At 46.4% G+C, this 15,626-nt stretch overlaps 1 protein-coding gene across 1 annotated transcript; it reads right to left on the reverse strand.

Moving 5' to 3' along the window:
• Positions 1–10,028: 10,028 nt before the first annotated feature.
• On the reverse strand, positions 10,029–11,841 carry LOC123130399 (anthocyanin 5-aromatic acyltransferase). The gene is made up of 3 exons (XM_044550302.1): positions 11,318–11,841; positions 10,998–11,240; positions 10,029–10,929 (listed from the first exon to the last, which is right to left on the reverse strand). Exons 1-3 carry the CDS (start codon positions 11,804–11,806, stop codon positions 10,273–10,275), a joined length of 1,389 nt encoding a protein of 462 aa, XP_044406237.1. The 5' UTR covers positions 11,807–11,841; the 3' UTR covers positions 10,029–10,272.
• Between the last annotated feature and the right edge of the window lie 3,785 nt (positions 11,842–15,626).

The following is a 15,626-nucleotide window of genomic DNA, read 5'->3' on the forward strand; positions in this document are numbered from 1 at the left end:
TAGAACGAAATGTTCCATAAGCTTCTTGAAGCAATCTTTTTTTGTTCTCTTATCGACAAAAGTGAAACCATCAATTCGTGCCTTCTTTGGCTCATTCCACTCCTGGACGGTGATCGAGACGTTGTCTCTAACAATGGCTCCGCATTGGCTGACAAACTTGGTGGCGTTCTTGCGGGGCTCCAGCGGCCTGCCGGTTGCACTGTCGACAACCTCGATGGTGCATGTTTCTCCTTGTTTCATCGTCTTGGTTGCGCCACGCTTTGACGACGTACTCGATTGTTTCGACGATCCGGCCGAGGGCTAAAATAAGAAAGAGTCGCGCGCGTTAGTACACACATATTTATTCAAATCAGTTAGTTTGTATCACCAGAGGCTCAATGTATATATATACCTCGGCGCCGGAGGTGGTTGCTACTTCCATTTGAAGATCGTCGTTTATCGACGTTTGTTCGGCATCATCTTGCTGACGGCGCCCTTCATCTTCACCGTCAAGGTTCAGATAAGAAGAGATATCATCTTCTTCTTCTCCGGTCGGCACATATAGAATATCGCCGTTTATGATGCCGAACATATGTGCTTCACCGTCCGGATCATAGTTGTCCATAATCGGGTCAGCTCTATCGTCCGCCATTATGTCAGTCCTGAAAACATGTAGTAAAAACAAATTAATTAAGTGAAGAAGGGGGGCGGTGGCGGTGGCGGTGGCGAAAGGGCGGTGGCGAAAGGAGGGGGCGAGGAAGGGGTGGGAGAGGGTGTCGCGGTAGAGCGCGAGACGGGGCGGCAGACGACGGCGTCACGGAGAGGGGAGGCTTGGAGTAGACTGGCTAGGGTTTGGCCAGGGATGCGGATGGAGACGAATATATGTGGGGTCGGGATGGCCCATGTGCAGGGCGGGGGGTGCTGGCCACACTCTTTTTTCTTTTCTTTTTCATTTCATTTCATTTTTTCTTTTCCTGTTTTTATCCTTTTCATCTTTAAAACAATTCAGTATATCAAAATATAGCAATGAAAAAAGATATTTGAGAAATCATAAAATGTATGTGAATTCAAAAAAATGAATCATAAAATGTTCATGGATACAAAAACATTGTGATTTTGCAAAAAAAAAGGTTTTCAAAAAATATTGATGATTTTGTGGAAAAAACAGGAATAAAAACATATTGTGTATTCAAAAAATGTTTAGGGATTTCAGAATAGTTCACGTATTTAATTTTTTCACTTCGTGTATTTCAAAAAATTGATTTTATTAGACACAAAAAATTCTTTCACGTATTTTCACGTATTTAATTTTAAAAATTCTTTCTTTTTTTCTTCTTCCTTTTTTTTCTTCTTTCTTTTTTTCTTCTGTTGTTTTCTTCCTTTTTCTTTTTTTCTTCCTTTTTCCTTTTTTCTTCCTTTTTCTTGTTTTTCTTCTGTTTTTCTTTTGTTTTCTTCTTCCTTCTTTCTTCTTCTTCCTTTTTCCTTTTTCTTTCTTCTTCTTCTTCCTTTTTCTTCTTCCTTCTTCTTCTCCCACGATGGGCGGCGGGCAAGGGCAGGGCCAGCGGGCGGCGGGCAAGGGCCGGAGGACGGCAGGCAGGGCCAGCGGGCGGCGGGCGGCAGGGCGGCGGGCGGCGGCGCCGGGCGGGGCGGCGGCGGGCGGCAAGGGCGCAAGGGCACGGGGCGGCGGGCAGGGGCAGGGCACGGGCGGAGGCGGCGCTCACTGGGGACGGGGGCGGCGGCGCGCAGGGCTTCGGCGTCGGCGTCGGCGTCGGGGCAGGGCTTCGGCGTCGGCGTCGGCCGGGGCAGCGCTTCGGCGTCGAGAGAGAGGAGAATGGGAAGTGGCAAAACTGCTAAGTGCAGTATTTATAGACGCACCTTTAGTCGCGGTTGGAGAGGCGGACCGCGACTAAAGGTACCCTTTAGTCGCGGCCCGCCACACCAACCGCGACTAAAGGGTACCCTTTAGTCGCGGTCCGCCTCCCCAACCGCGACTAAAGGGTTTTGGCGCCGCCTCCGTTCCCGCGCAGAAAGACCCTTTAGTCGCGGTTGGGAAGGCGGACCGCGACTAAAGGGTACCCTTTAGTCGCGGTCCGCCTTCCCAACCGCGACTAAAGGTCTGTGCTAGAACTGGCGCGGTGCGGTGGGATGTTTAGTCCCACCTCGCTAGCCGAGAGGCTTCGACAGTGGTTTATAAGCGCGGCTGCGCTCACCACTTCGAGCTCCTCTCAAATGCAGGCTTACGGGCCTATTCTGTCACTATGTGCCTGTGGGCCTACTCGGCCTTCTGCGGGCCTGAATCCTGGCCCTTTAATGGGTTTCTAGTCGTATTCAGGCCGTGGTGGCCCAGTAGGTGGCATATTTTCTTTTTTTCTTCCTTTTTTCCTTTTTCCTTTTTCTTCTGTTTTTTCTTCTGTTTTTTTTATGTTTTTCTTCTGTTTGTTTTTTTCTTCTGTTTTTCCTTTTTTCTTCTGTTTTTTCTTCTGTTTTTTTCTTCCTTTTTCCTTCTTTCTTCTTCTTCCTTTTTCCTTTTAAAATCAGAAAAATAAAACTAATTCATTTTAAAATCTTAAAAATACAATTATATATCAAAAAAATCAGAAAAATAAAACTAATTCATTTTAAAACCCCTTGAAGGTTTGACAAAAGGTTTGATACAATAAATTATTACACATCATTTCTTCCCTTGTGTCCCTGCTTGCTTACGATTGTGCCGTATCCATGGAGCATCCTCATCATTTAACTTAATGCTTGGGTCGGTGTTCACTTTGAAGGGCGGAATTTCAGCAAACATATTATAATCTTCTGACATGTCTGTCTTGTCCTCCACTCCCACGATGTTTCTTTTCCCTGAAAGAACAATGTGGCGCTTTGGATCATCGCATGATGCACTGATCGTTTTCTTATCTTTCCGTTTCCTCGGTTTGCTACTCATGTCCTTCACATAGAAAACCTGAGCGACATCTTTCGCTAGGACGAATGGTTCGTCAAGGTAACCAAGATTGTTGAAATCCACCATTGTCATTCCGTATTGCTGGTCCACCTTTACCCCACCTCCTGTTAGCTTGAACCATTTGCACCGGAACAAAGGGACCTTAAAGGAGGGTCCATAGTCAAGTTCCCATATCTCCTCTATGTAACCATAATATGTGACCTTTTGCCCATTCTCGGTTGCTGCATCAAAGCGGACACCACTGTTTTGGTTGGTGCTCTTTTTATCTTGGGCGATCGTGTAAAATGTATTCCCATTTATCTCGTACCCTTGGAAAGTCGTTATAGTCGAAGATGGTGTCTTGGCCAACATGTACAGCTGATCTACAACATCATTGTCATTCATTAAATGTTTTCTCAACCAACTGCCGAAAGTCTCCATGTGGGCCTTCCTAATCCAGGATTCAGGCTTCCCCGGGTTGTCCGAGCGTAAAATATTCTTGTGTTTCTCAAAGTACGGAGCCACCAAGCTGGAATTGGTCAGTACAGTGTGGTGTGCTTCAGTCAGAGAATGGCCGTCCATACATATCGTTGATTTCCTTCCGATCGTGCCTTTTCCACTTAGTCTCCCCTCGTGCCGCGATCGAGGAAGACCAATCGGCTTAAGGTCAGGAACAAAGTCAACACAAAAGTCAATTACCTCCTCATTTCCATAGCCCTTGGCGATGCTTCCTTCTGGCCTAGCACGGTTACGAACATATTTCTTTAATACTCCCATGAACCTCTCGAAGGGGAACATATTGTGTAGAAATACAGGACCGAGAACGAAAATCTCTTCGACTAGGTGAACCAGGAGGTGCGTCATAATATTGAAGAAGGATGGCGGGAACACCAACTCGAAACTGACAAGACATTGGATCACATCGTTCTGTAACCGTGGTAGAACTTCTGGATTGATTACCTTCTGAGAGATTGCATTGAGGAATGCACATAGCTTCACAATGGCTACTCGAACATTTTCCGGCAGGAGCCCCCTCAAAGCAATCGGAAGCAATTGCGTCATAATCACGTGGCAGTCGTGAGACTTCAGGTTTTGGAACTTTTTCTCCGCCATGTTTATTATTCCCTTTATATTGGACGAGAATCCAGACGGGACCTTCATACTGCTCAGGCATTCAAAAAAGATGACCTTCTCTTCTTTGGTCAGAGCGTAGCTGGCACGACCTTGAAACCATTCCGGATGCCGGTCATCAGGGTCTTTCAAACGTTGCTGGTCCTGCCGTGCTTCCTTTGTATCATTTGTCTTCCCATACACGCCCAAGAAGCTTAGGAGGTTCACGCAAATATTCTTCGTAACGTGCATCACGTCGATTGCAGAGCGGACATCTAGGACTTTCCAATATTCTAGCTCCCAGAATATAGATTTCTTCTTCCACATGGCTGCGTGCCCGTCAGCTCCCTTCGGAACTGATTGTCCGCCAGGACCCTTTCCAAAGATGACTTTCAAATCCTTGACCATATCAAATACCTCAGCACCAGTGCGTTCCGCAGGCTTCGGCCGGTGATCTGCCTTGCCGTTGTAATGCTTGCCTTTCTTTCTTACTGGATGAATTTTCGGAAGAAATCGACGATGCCCAAGGTACACGTTCTTCTTACAATTTGGCAAATGTACACTTTCAGTCTCATGTAAGCAGTGCGTGCATGCATTGTATCCCTTATTTGACAGTCCCGAAAGGTTACTAAGAGCAGGCCAATCGTTGATGGTTACGAAAAGCAACGCTCGTAGGTCAAATTCCTCTTGTTTGTGCTCATCCCACACACGGACACCACCCCACAGCTGTAAAAGTTCATCAACTAATGGCCTTAGGTACACATCGATGTCGTTGCCGGGTTGCTTCGGACCTTGGATGAGCACTGGCATCATAATGAACTTCCGCTTCATGCACAACCAAGGAGGAAGGTTGTAGATGCATAGAGTCACGGGCCAGGTGCTATGGCTGGAGCTCTGCTCGCCAAAAGGATTCATGCCATCCGTACTTAGAGCAAATCTTATGTTCCTTGCGTCAGCTGCAAAATCTTTGAACCATCTGTCGATCTTTCTCCATTGCGTTCCATCTGCGGTGTGTCTCAACTCCCCGTCCGACTTACGGTCCTCTTTGTGCCATCGCAACAACTTGGCATGCTCTTTGTTCCTGAACAGACGTTTCAACCGTGGTATTATAGGAGCATACCACATCACCTTGGCGGGAACCCTCTTCCTGGGTTTCTGGCCCTCAACATCGTCACCAGGGTCATCGCCTCTGATCTTATAACGCAATGCAGTGCATACCGGGCATTCATTCAAATTCTCGTATTCACCGCGGTAGAGGATGCAGTCGTTGATGCATGCATGTATCTTCAGAACCTCTAAACCTAGAGGGCAGACAACCTTCTTTGCTTCGTACGTACTGGCGGGCAACTCGTTATCCTTTGGAAACATATTCTTCAACATTTTCAGCAAGTTTTCAAATGCCGAGTCAGCTACACCTGCCTCTGCCTTCCATTTCAGCAAATCCAGTGTGCAGCCCAGCTTTTTCAGACCATCATCGCATCCGGGGTACAGCGCCTTTCTGTGATCCTCTAACATGCGATCCAAATTCTCCCTCTCCTTTTCAGTTTCGCAGCGTCTCCGTGCATCAGCAATGGTCCGACCAAGATCATCAACGGGATCATCACGTGCCTCTTCTTCACCTTCCCCTTCACCTTCAGCATCCTCCATGAAAGTATCACCGAAATGAGCAAGATAGCTTTCATCGATGAAATCATCCCCTTCTTCATCTTCTTCCATTATAACCCCTCTTTCTCCATGCTTGGTCCAACAATTATAGCTTGGCATGAAACCGTGCCGAAGCAGATGCATGTGAACATCTCTTGAGGAAGAGTAACCCTTCTGATTCTTACAGATAACACATGGACAGATAACAAAACCCCCCTGCTTGTTCGCATTAGCCACTACGAGGAAATCTTTCAAACCCGTAGTGAACTCGCCGGAGAGTCGGTTACCGTACATCCATTGCCGATTCATCTGCATTATTATAATATAAAATATATAATTAACCATCATGCATTTGTTAAACTAACTAGCTACAAACAATATAAATTAAACAATGAACTGCACACATGCATATTTTATCAATGACACACATGCATGAAAGGTTCAAGTTGCTAACCGCGATCGAGAAGGAAAAAATAAATGAGGAACCTCAAGTGTGGCTCCAACACTTCATATCATGTTTGTTTCACCCTCTTAGGGCATTTCATCAAACACCTTGTGTGCATAAGAGGAACCAAAAGCAAACCTACACCCCCTTGTGAAGCTTGTGAAGAGAAGTGGCACCAAATGGCTAAGTGAGCGTGCTGAACTGGTATATATAGGGGAGGAGCTTTAGTCGCGGTTGGCCTGGCCAACCGCGACTAAAGGCCTTTGCGCACCTTTAGTCGCGGTTGGCCTGGCCAACCGCGACTAAAGCCCCTCACGTGCACCAGCTGGCCACCGAGCGCCCTGGGCCCAGGCCTTTGGTCGCGGTTCGTCTGCCGAACCGCGACTAAAGACTTCATTAGTCGCGGTTCCTACAGTTTCGCGACTAATGGGGCTGGACGGAAGCCTCTTTTTCTACCAGTGCTTGTTCATATACGGTGCTTTCTACGGTATCCAGTCGTATCCCTATGCATGCCACATGGAGGGGCCCACTGTCAGTGGCTGAGATGGTGGTAATCCGCATGCACTTTTTTAGATAGCACCCTTGTATTTTATTTATTTACGCAAAAATTCTGAAATAAATGGAAAACGTTGGAACGTTTGTGGGATTTGAAACCCACGACCTGCTGTGATTCGCCCAGGATAGACAGCCACTCGACCAGCTGAAGTTTTACATTAAATGTATACAATTTGCTTTATATAACATAGACCATACGAATTAAAGTAAAAATCAAACCAGGAAAAAGGGAAACCCCACTTCAAACCGGCGACCTGTTGCACTAAAGCGGGCGTCCTAACCAACCACCTAATGTTACTTCATGTTTATTTGAGACTCCTAAGATATATATCAAAGAGTAAAAGTACACATTCTGAACTATGTTTTCTCTTATCTAGATTATTAATTTAAAATTATTTGAATTCAGACAAAATTTTCGTTGATTTGTCTGAATTTTTTCATTACTAAAACCAAAGTTACTTGGACTACTATTATGAAAAAGTTCAGACCTCGGGCTCGAGGATGTACATTCATTCTACACTATATTTTCTTTTATCTAGATTTTAATTTAATTTTTTTCGAATTCAAACAAAAATTATTTGATTTGTCCAGAATAATTTATGTACATCCATTCTGCACTGTATGTTCTTTTATCTAGATTTTTAAATTTACATCTATTCAAATTCAAACATAAATTGAGTTTATTTGTCCGAAAACATACGTACATTCACTGTGCACTATATTTCCTTTTATATAAATATTTAAATTTAGAATTATTCGAATTCAAACAAATTTTTTGTTGATTTGTCCAAAATAATTTACATATATTCATTCTACATTTTATTTCCTTTATCCATATTTTATAATTTTAAAAAATCAAATTCAACCAAAAATTTCGTTGGTTTGTCCAAAAGAATTTGCATTCATCCATTCTGCACTATTTTTTGCGGGAATATATATTTAAAGTTAGGTACTATGTGCAAAAAAAGATCTATCTTTGCGTAAAATAATTAAACATAGCTCACTGCCATTGGAATACATAAATTTTATACTATACAATACATAACACTTTTATCATTTTTATCTCTATTTATCACTGATAAACTAAAATCAAATCTATCTTACATAGAAAAAACAATATACAAGATAATTTGTTTGTGTTACTAAGTGTCGGTGTGGCCTGATAGTTGGCACTTGTACACGATGCCATAGTATCAAACTGGGGCTTTCCCTTTTCAGCAAACCCTTTTATCGTTTTAATTTCTATTTTTTATGCAGTACGTGTTAAATAGCTTTAACTGTGCATTTTAGCGTCAACTGTTAGATTTTCTTTTTTGAGGAAGCGTCAACTGTTAGTTGGTCTAGTGGCTCTCTACGCTAGGCGGATCGTGCTAGCTCATCGGTTTGAATCCCATCATGCGCTGCAGCTTCTTTCATTTTATTTGAGGATTGTTTGTGTAAAAATAAATAGAATGTATGGGTCCTTTCTTAAAAAAAACAGCCTCAACCACTGAAGGTGGCCCTGCCACGTTGGCACTCGTAGGGATACGGTTGGAAGCACCGTATATGCACGAGATGACGAGTTAGATGACAGAAACACGCATTTTACAAGTTTATGCACTAAACTGAACATTGCGTGCAAGTTCTGTGACTTCTAGTGTATTTAAAAAATAGCCTCAGCCACTGATGGTGGCCCTGCCATGTTGGCACTCGTAGGGATACGGTTGGAAGCACCGTATATGCACGAGATGACGAGTTAGATGACCAGAAACACGTATTTTACAAGTTTATGCACTAAACTAAACATTGCGTGTAAGTTCTGTGACTTCTAGTGTATTTACCTCTATATTTTATGGTAAATCATACTATCCAATATGACGGGTAGTATTTAACTAATCCAACGGTGTTGCTAATTTCTAATTAGGGGTAAATCTGTTCTTTATTGCAACATTTAATTATAATGATTCATCTGCGTACACGCGGTCGTCTCCAACCTCCGACATCCTAACGTCGCCTATAATTACAGTCGGCCCAGCTTGCAGGCCGTCGCCGGCCGCCGGCCACCCCTAACCTCCTCATCCTAACACCACTTGCAGGCCCCCGCCCACAGGACCTCGATCATCTTGACGCTGCCTGCCATCCTCCGGTGCATGAGTAGACGGCCGCCGAGCGGCATGGCGCGACTGTGTTGAATTGCTGGGTCCGCCTGTGACTTCGGCGCGTCATTGCCTGACTGAGTTTTAGTTGATTACTATCCAAAATACCCCTACCGTCTTAATATACTACCTAAACTGAGCTGTAGCATTGGTAAATCTGGAGCATTCATCCGCTTAAATGGACGACTAATATATCGCGGATGTATTGTAAGGCTGATCGTAATGGGAGTATCATAGGTAGTATTATGCATGTCAACTAAGCAATTTTGATGAGGTGTTATAGAATTAAATGAGGAAAGAGAAGCTTGAGTATCATACCATGATACCGTATCATATTAAATGATGTACTACTTTGTGTCATGCATAACAATAAATATAGTCCTATATGGTCCCAACATATGATACCATTCATTATAGATGTAGTATCTCATAGTACACTAGTATTATGTGCATGATACTAGTAGTATATGATACTTCCCATTACAACCATAAAAGGTCTCTTTAACAAGGCAAGTAGGGACAAATGACCCCATACACTCACACAGGCCTTTATTACTCTCGCAGTGATATATTCAATGCGGCTATAACATGCCAAACATATTATTGGTTCTTATGAAGTTTTTGTGGAATAAACTGCAGCTCAACCATCAAGGCTAGCTGCCCATAAGTAGATCGAACCAAGGACTCGTCAGATAAAATCGATAAAACGGTTAACGTGTTAGGTCACAACCAAAATCAACAAGACCAGGTTCTTGAGGCCTGTTTGTATGTTGTTTGTTTTGGGCATGTTTTCATCTACACACAAAGAAAATAATGACATGTTCACATTTATACATCTCAAATGTAGTATTAACAATGTCATTGTGCAATTCAGTCGAGGTTGAATCAGATTACTTATTTGTTATGGACACCTTGAACTCTATGGATTATTTGGACCCTCATGTGGCAATAATGGCTAATTGCAAACAACTAGGTTGGAGTTCGGGAGCATTTCTTTCAACGAGACCAACCCGGGCTAAACTAGCTTGTTGGCATTTTCTATAGATGAAAACTCCACGAGTATCAAGCACTCGAATCTAGACTCGAACACTGATGGGCTAGTTACTAACTCCCGCGCCTTGTCAATTAAGCTACGCTCCGTTCTTCCAGATTTTAGTTCTCATTCTCTTGTAAACGAGAAAAACAATGTCATTTATTATGGCGGTTTCTGTACCAATGCACGAGCAGGTGATTCTACCAACTGCAGATTATCATTTCTCCTCTCCAAATAAAAAACAAGTGCGGACTATTGTTGCGCTTTGCGTGCGCGTTATCATTTGTTCCATATCGGATATGTTCAGACTTCAGAGAGGAGCATGCATACATGCAGGTGTCTCAGGCCAAGTCTTCACCTGAAATTATCGATTATTTGCAAGATCATTCAACATAGAACAGCATCTGCTTACTGATAATCACCACAGGACGGTCGTAGACGCTCATTCAGCCATGAACACGTCGCGGAACGCCTGCATCTTCCCCGCGGCAATCGACACCGACGCCTGCACCGAGCCGGCCTCCCTCCCGGCGACGAGCACCATCTCGCCGTCGTGGTTCATGGACGCCAGCTCCACCCTCGCCGGCCTCCCGAACCCGAAGTCCACCCCGTACGCGGGGAACCAGGGCGACCCGCCCAGGACGACCGCGCGGCCCGGCGGGATGGCCGCGAACTTGGTGCGCCACCGGCCGAGGTCGCGGAGCGGGTCGCGCTTCGCCTCCGCGACGGACTCCCTGACGGCCAGGAGCGCCCGGGCGGGCCCGTCGGGCCCCGCGAGCTCCGACCCGCCCAGCGAGGCCATGCAGAGCGCGACGCAGTTGCCCGCGTAGGCGTCCGGCGCCGGGGGCGACATGTACGCGCGGCAGTCGGCGAGGAAGGCGGCGAACACCGGCGCGTCGTCGTCGGCGAAGCCGCTGGCGCGCGCGATGGACACCCACCCGTGCGCCGCCAGGGCGGCGAAGGTGGACGGCGCCGTGCCGATGTTCGCCGCGGACGCGAGCCTCTGCTTGAGACGCTGCACCGCGGACGCGGCGAAGGTGAAGGTTCGCCGGCTGAGGCGACGCCGGCCGTCGAGCGCGGGATCTTGCCTTGGAGCAATCTGCGGTTGGTTCAGTGACTGTCAGTGACATGGATTGGAAGCTTTGGCGAACAAACTGCGTTGTTCACCTTAGGCAAGTTCGGGGCGATTTGCTGCAAGAACAGCCTGGCGATCTCTTCGTCGCCGTGGAACCGCACCAGCCTCCGGTCATGCAGCGGAACCGACCCGGCGGGCACCTGGCCAACCTCAACACCGGACGCTGCCGCCGCCCACATCTCAAAGAACCGCCAAATGCCGCGCCCGTCCGCCGCCGTATGGTGCACGGCCACACCCAGTGCCACGCCACCGCCGCCACCGACGAACTCCGTCACCTGCTTACCCACGCATTCCGCATAAGGGAAGACAACCGCGGATAACTTACACGTGTGAGGTGTGATGTGACGCGTACCTGCGCGGCCATCACGGGCGCCGGGAGCTGGTCACGGCGGATGTCCGGGATAAGCTGTCCGAGCGCGTCCTGGTCGTGTTCTGCCGCCTCCTCGACGAGCCGCTCGAAATCGAGGTCCGTCTCGGCCTCGACGAACGTGACGCCGCCGCAGGGGAAGCCCTCCCGCTCGTCCGGGAGGACGATCGACAGAGCGCGCGAGTCCGGCGAGTACGTGAGCTCGCCGGCGAAGGGGTGGAAGGCCGGGAGCACTTGCGCGAGGGAGGACCTGAGGGTGCCGACGACGTCCGAGAACGGGACGCCGGGCGGGGAGCGGAAGAGGAAGACGCGGCGGACTGGGGGCAGCGCGACCCAGAACGCGTCGAACGGGGACAGCGGGACGAGCCGGCCGGGGTCCGGGAGCTCCGCGCCGCCAGCGGCGGCGAGTGGGACGGCGGTGGAGCTCCGCGTGCGCACCATGGGCGGCATGTTTCCCGATCTGTTCCTTGGCATTCACAGCTTCCTCTTCTGGCATGACCGCATAAATAAATCGCCGGAAGCGGCGGGGAAGCTGTCTGCTTGCGCGCTTACGCGGCGCGCGCTCGTCACCATGGCCGACCGAGCGGCAGTATACAAGACTCGTGTCCGATTTCAACGTGTCTTCGTCTGATTTCTTTCTGAAAAAATAATTGATGTTTAAAATATCTCTACTCCTAATGTCTCAGTTGGTAGGTCACGTTCCGGGTTTTATTTTCGTCCCACCTTATCCGGTTTTTTTTGGTACTTCTTTGGTATTTTCTCCCACCTCCCTCTCAGCCGCGAAAAACCAAGAAAAACTCCGCGATCGAGTCCCGCACACGTCCAACCTCCCGTCTCACGCTAAGCCGCATAGAATCAAAAAAAAAAAACCTCAAGCCGAGTCCCCCGCCCGCCCCCACGCACTCTAGGCCCTAACATCCCGTCGCACCAAGACAGACGAACCAAAAAAAATCTACGAATAGTCCGCCGGTTATTTTTCGCTGGTTTTTATTTCGCCTCATCACTTTCGTTGGTTTTATTTCGCTGGTTTTATTTTGTCTCCCTCCCACCTGTCTTTTCGCTTCACCATCCACATAAACCTATCAGATTAGTTACCATAAAAAAATCACAATCAATCAAGTATTGATGATCAGATTAGTTACCATATAAAAAATAAATCGCAATCAATCAAGTATTGATGGGATATTTCCTTATATTGATGTGATTTTCCCTTTCTTATCATCAATCATCTCTACTGACTAAAAAATGCGTAGCTTTCCTTTTCGCTTCACCACCCACATAAACCCATCAGATTAGTTACCATATAAAAAATAAATCACAATCAATCAAGTATTGATGATCATATTAGTTACCATATAAAAAATAAATCGCAATCAATCAAGTATTGATAGGATATTTTCTTATATTGATGTGATTTTGCGTAGCTTTCCTTTTCCTGCCAACCGACCGCGTCCCGTCTCCCTACATCCGCCCTCGTTGCTCTGCCTCCCGCACGAAAAAAAACCTCTCGTTTGACCTCCCCCAAACCCCGCATGATGGAAAAACCCAGCCGCCTGCTTCCCCTCCTCTCGACCGCTCCATACGTCCAGATCGCGGCCCCATCCCATCCTCCTCTCACGTCACGGCGGCCGATGGACTGCCGCCACCACCCTCCTACTCTCTCGCCGCCGCCGTCCTCCCGCTCGCTCGTCGCCGCCGTCGCCACCAATCCCGGCGAAGGCGCCGTTGCTGCTATGTCGCCTCCTTTCCCCATCCAAGCCTGACCATGGCAACGGCGCCCTCTCATGTGTCCCGCGGTGAAGTTTGGGGAGGCGCGACCACAATCCAGTAGGGATCTCACCGCGGACCCGTCCGCTGGGATGGGTGTTGCCTCCGTTGCGAATGGGATCGAAGGGAGGGACTACTTCGTCGTTAAGGTCGGCGAGGCAGCGGCCGATTGGGAGTCCGGTTGTGAACATGGGAGTTCGTCCCCATGGAGGCGGCGGCCGTGGAGATTGGATGTGAAGCAACCCCACTTGCCGGTGGTGGAGGCTTGCCGTCCATGTGATCCTTTCTTCTCCCGGTATCCCCATTCCTTGCCTCCCATTACAAAAGCGAGCATAAATGAGAGCATGTGCTGATTTTCATCACTTCATTTCTCATATTTTTAGTTGCTTTTTTGAGATTATACAAGATGCTCCCGATCTATTTTGTCAAATTACTTGGATCGTCTTATGAAATTGACAGCCATCGCATTTTTCACCTCATGTTATTTCTTAATCCTTGTCCCACTAGGCATCCACTACATGTTTGGTAATGACATGATGTTGAGGAGGCTAGGAGAAGCTCAGCAGCCAGATCAAGGGCTATCGAGATGGATCTGGGAGCCACGCAATAGTTCTTCTGTTAAATTTTGGTTATTATCTTTTCTATTGTTACGATTGTGGGATGGCTGATTTTGACTCGGTGTAACATTTGCATTTGTTTCCCCAGCTTGTTGGCGTAGATGCGTGGCACTGCGGCAACTAATCAAGAGCGAGGGCAGTGCACATCAGAGCTACGCTGAATGTAGCGAGCCAACCACGAATTGGGTATGTTCACACGAGGGATGGGAGAGGAGAGGAACATTAACATTTTTCATGATTTGGATGAAAATTTCAGTTCATAGTTTCTCCGTACGTGGCAACACACTAACGGTACTCATGGGCTTAGGATGAAAGTAGCGCTAGCAGAATCAGTAGGTTGGATGGGAAGGCGGTTGTTGCCCTTGTCCCTTGGTGCTAGCCTACCGTGGTGGCCTTACTAACTTGCTCATTGCGAATACGAGTTCGTGGGGTCGCGAGTTGCTGCAGATTTGTTTTTATCACTTTTTACAATATTTGTTGATGTATCCCTAACTCATCGAGTCATTTTTAGCTTTGATTTCCCATATACGCCAGCCTAAATATCTCATGGTCAGAATATTTGCATGGTTAGTGGACATTGTCCCTTTCTTTCTAATGTTTAATATTTTATATTGCCGATAGAAATAATTTTATCCGCTTGATTTAGGAAGTGCACATAGGTAGGTCAACATATTTTGTAGCTCTTTAGGATGTAAAAGCATATGTTGCACAAGAAATTATTATCTTGCAAGCATACTCACATTTCACTAACAAATAGGGGGAGGTTCAGACTTCAGAGCAATGATAAAAAGGTTTATTCCTCACTCTTTTGTTGGAATTTTAATTCCAAGTTAACATGATTTTTTATCCGCTTCATAAGTCATGCATCTGCTTAATTAGGTGATAAGTAGGGCTATTGTGGGGTTTGTTTAAACTCCAGCATAAGGAATTCTTGTTTAAGAAAAAAGACTTTTGGCTTCTTTAATTACAAATTGATTGCAACATCGTGTTAGTATGTGATTTCTCACATCTGGTTGTAATATTTGTGAAGACGTGCATTGCACGTGCACTTGGAAGCGGGCCCGTGGCCCGCGCCGGACGGCGCCGGCGCTGACCCGGGCCACCTCCTCCACGTATTTTTGGAGCTGTGGCTGGCCGATTTACATGAAATTAATCCCCTCAATTCTGGTGGCAAATATAATACACATAATCCATATTGTTATGCACTAGCGTGTGTATGTGAAATAGGTGGATTATGGTCCCGTACCCAATAAGATGGATATGTGTGTGTGTTAGAGAGAGGGAGAGGGGGAGAGAGAGTGAGGAAGAGGGAGGGAGTGTGTGTGTGAGGATTTGATGGTAAAAAAGGTCGCCAATGTCGTAATATTGAACTCTTTAAGTTAACGTGGCCCCGTTGCAACGCACGGGCGTTCTTCTAGTTCATGTAACAACTAACTAATGTCATCATTACATGAGAAACCAATGCATGGGTGTATGTTCACTTTCTCCTTCAAAATTTCTACCCGTAGTCCAAACTATGCAAACAATATACCCCTTCTGACCAACGTGACAAGCCGGACATGGCTATGAGAATGAAATTGTCATTCAGATGAAATAAGTAATGATTTTAACTCATATTTTTTGCTTTTTTATATTAAGAAAATGCACTACAGAATAAAAAATGCTTAACCAGGACTTAAGAAAATCTAATGTTTGTATGACCAGCTCAAGGCGCCATCAGAATTTTGAATAATTTTAAGTCATATTAATTGATTCTTCATTATACCAGCTACTACCTAGAAACGTAATAGCTAGCCTGCGGGTGAGGCGTTTCGGATTTAGAGCTCGATGGAACTCGAAACTTTCCAAAAATCCAGAATCAATCTTTTAAGTTTCCAAAATACTAAAAATAAATACATAAGTACGTATAT

The sequence above is a fragment of the Triticum aestivum genome, chromosome 6A, assembly GCF_018294505.1.
Source record: "Triticum aestivum cultivar Chinese Spring chromosome 6A, IWGSC CS RefSeq v2.1, whole genome shotgun sequence".
Lineage (NCBI taxonomy): Eukaryota > Viridiplantae > Streptophyta > Magnoliopsida > Poales > Poaceae > Triticum > Triticum aestivum.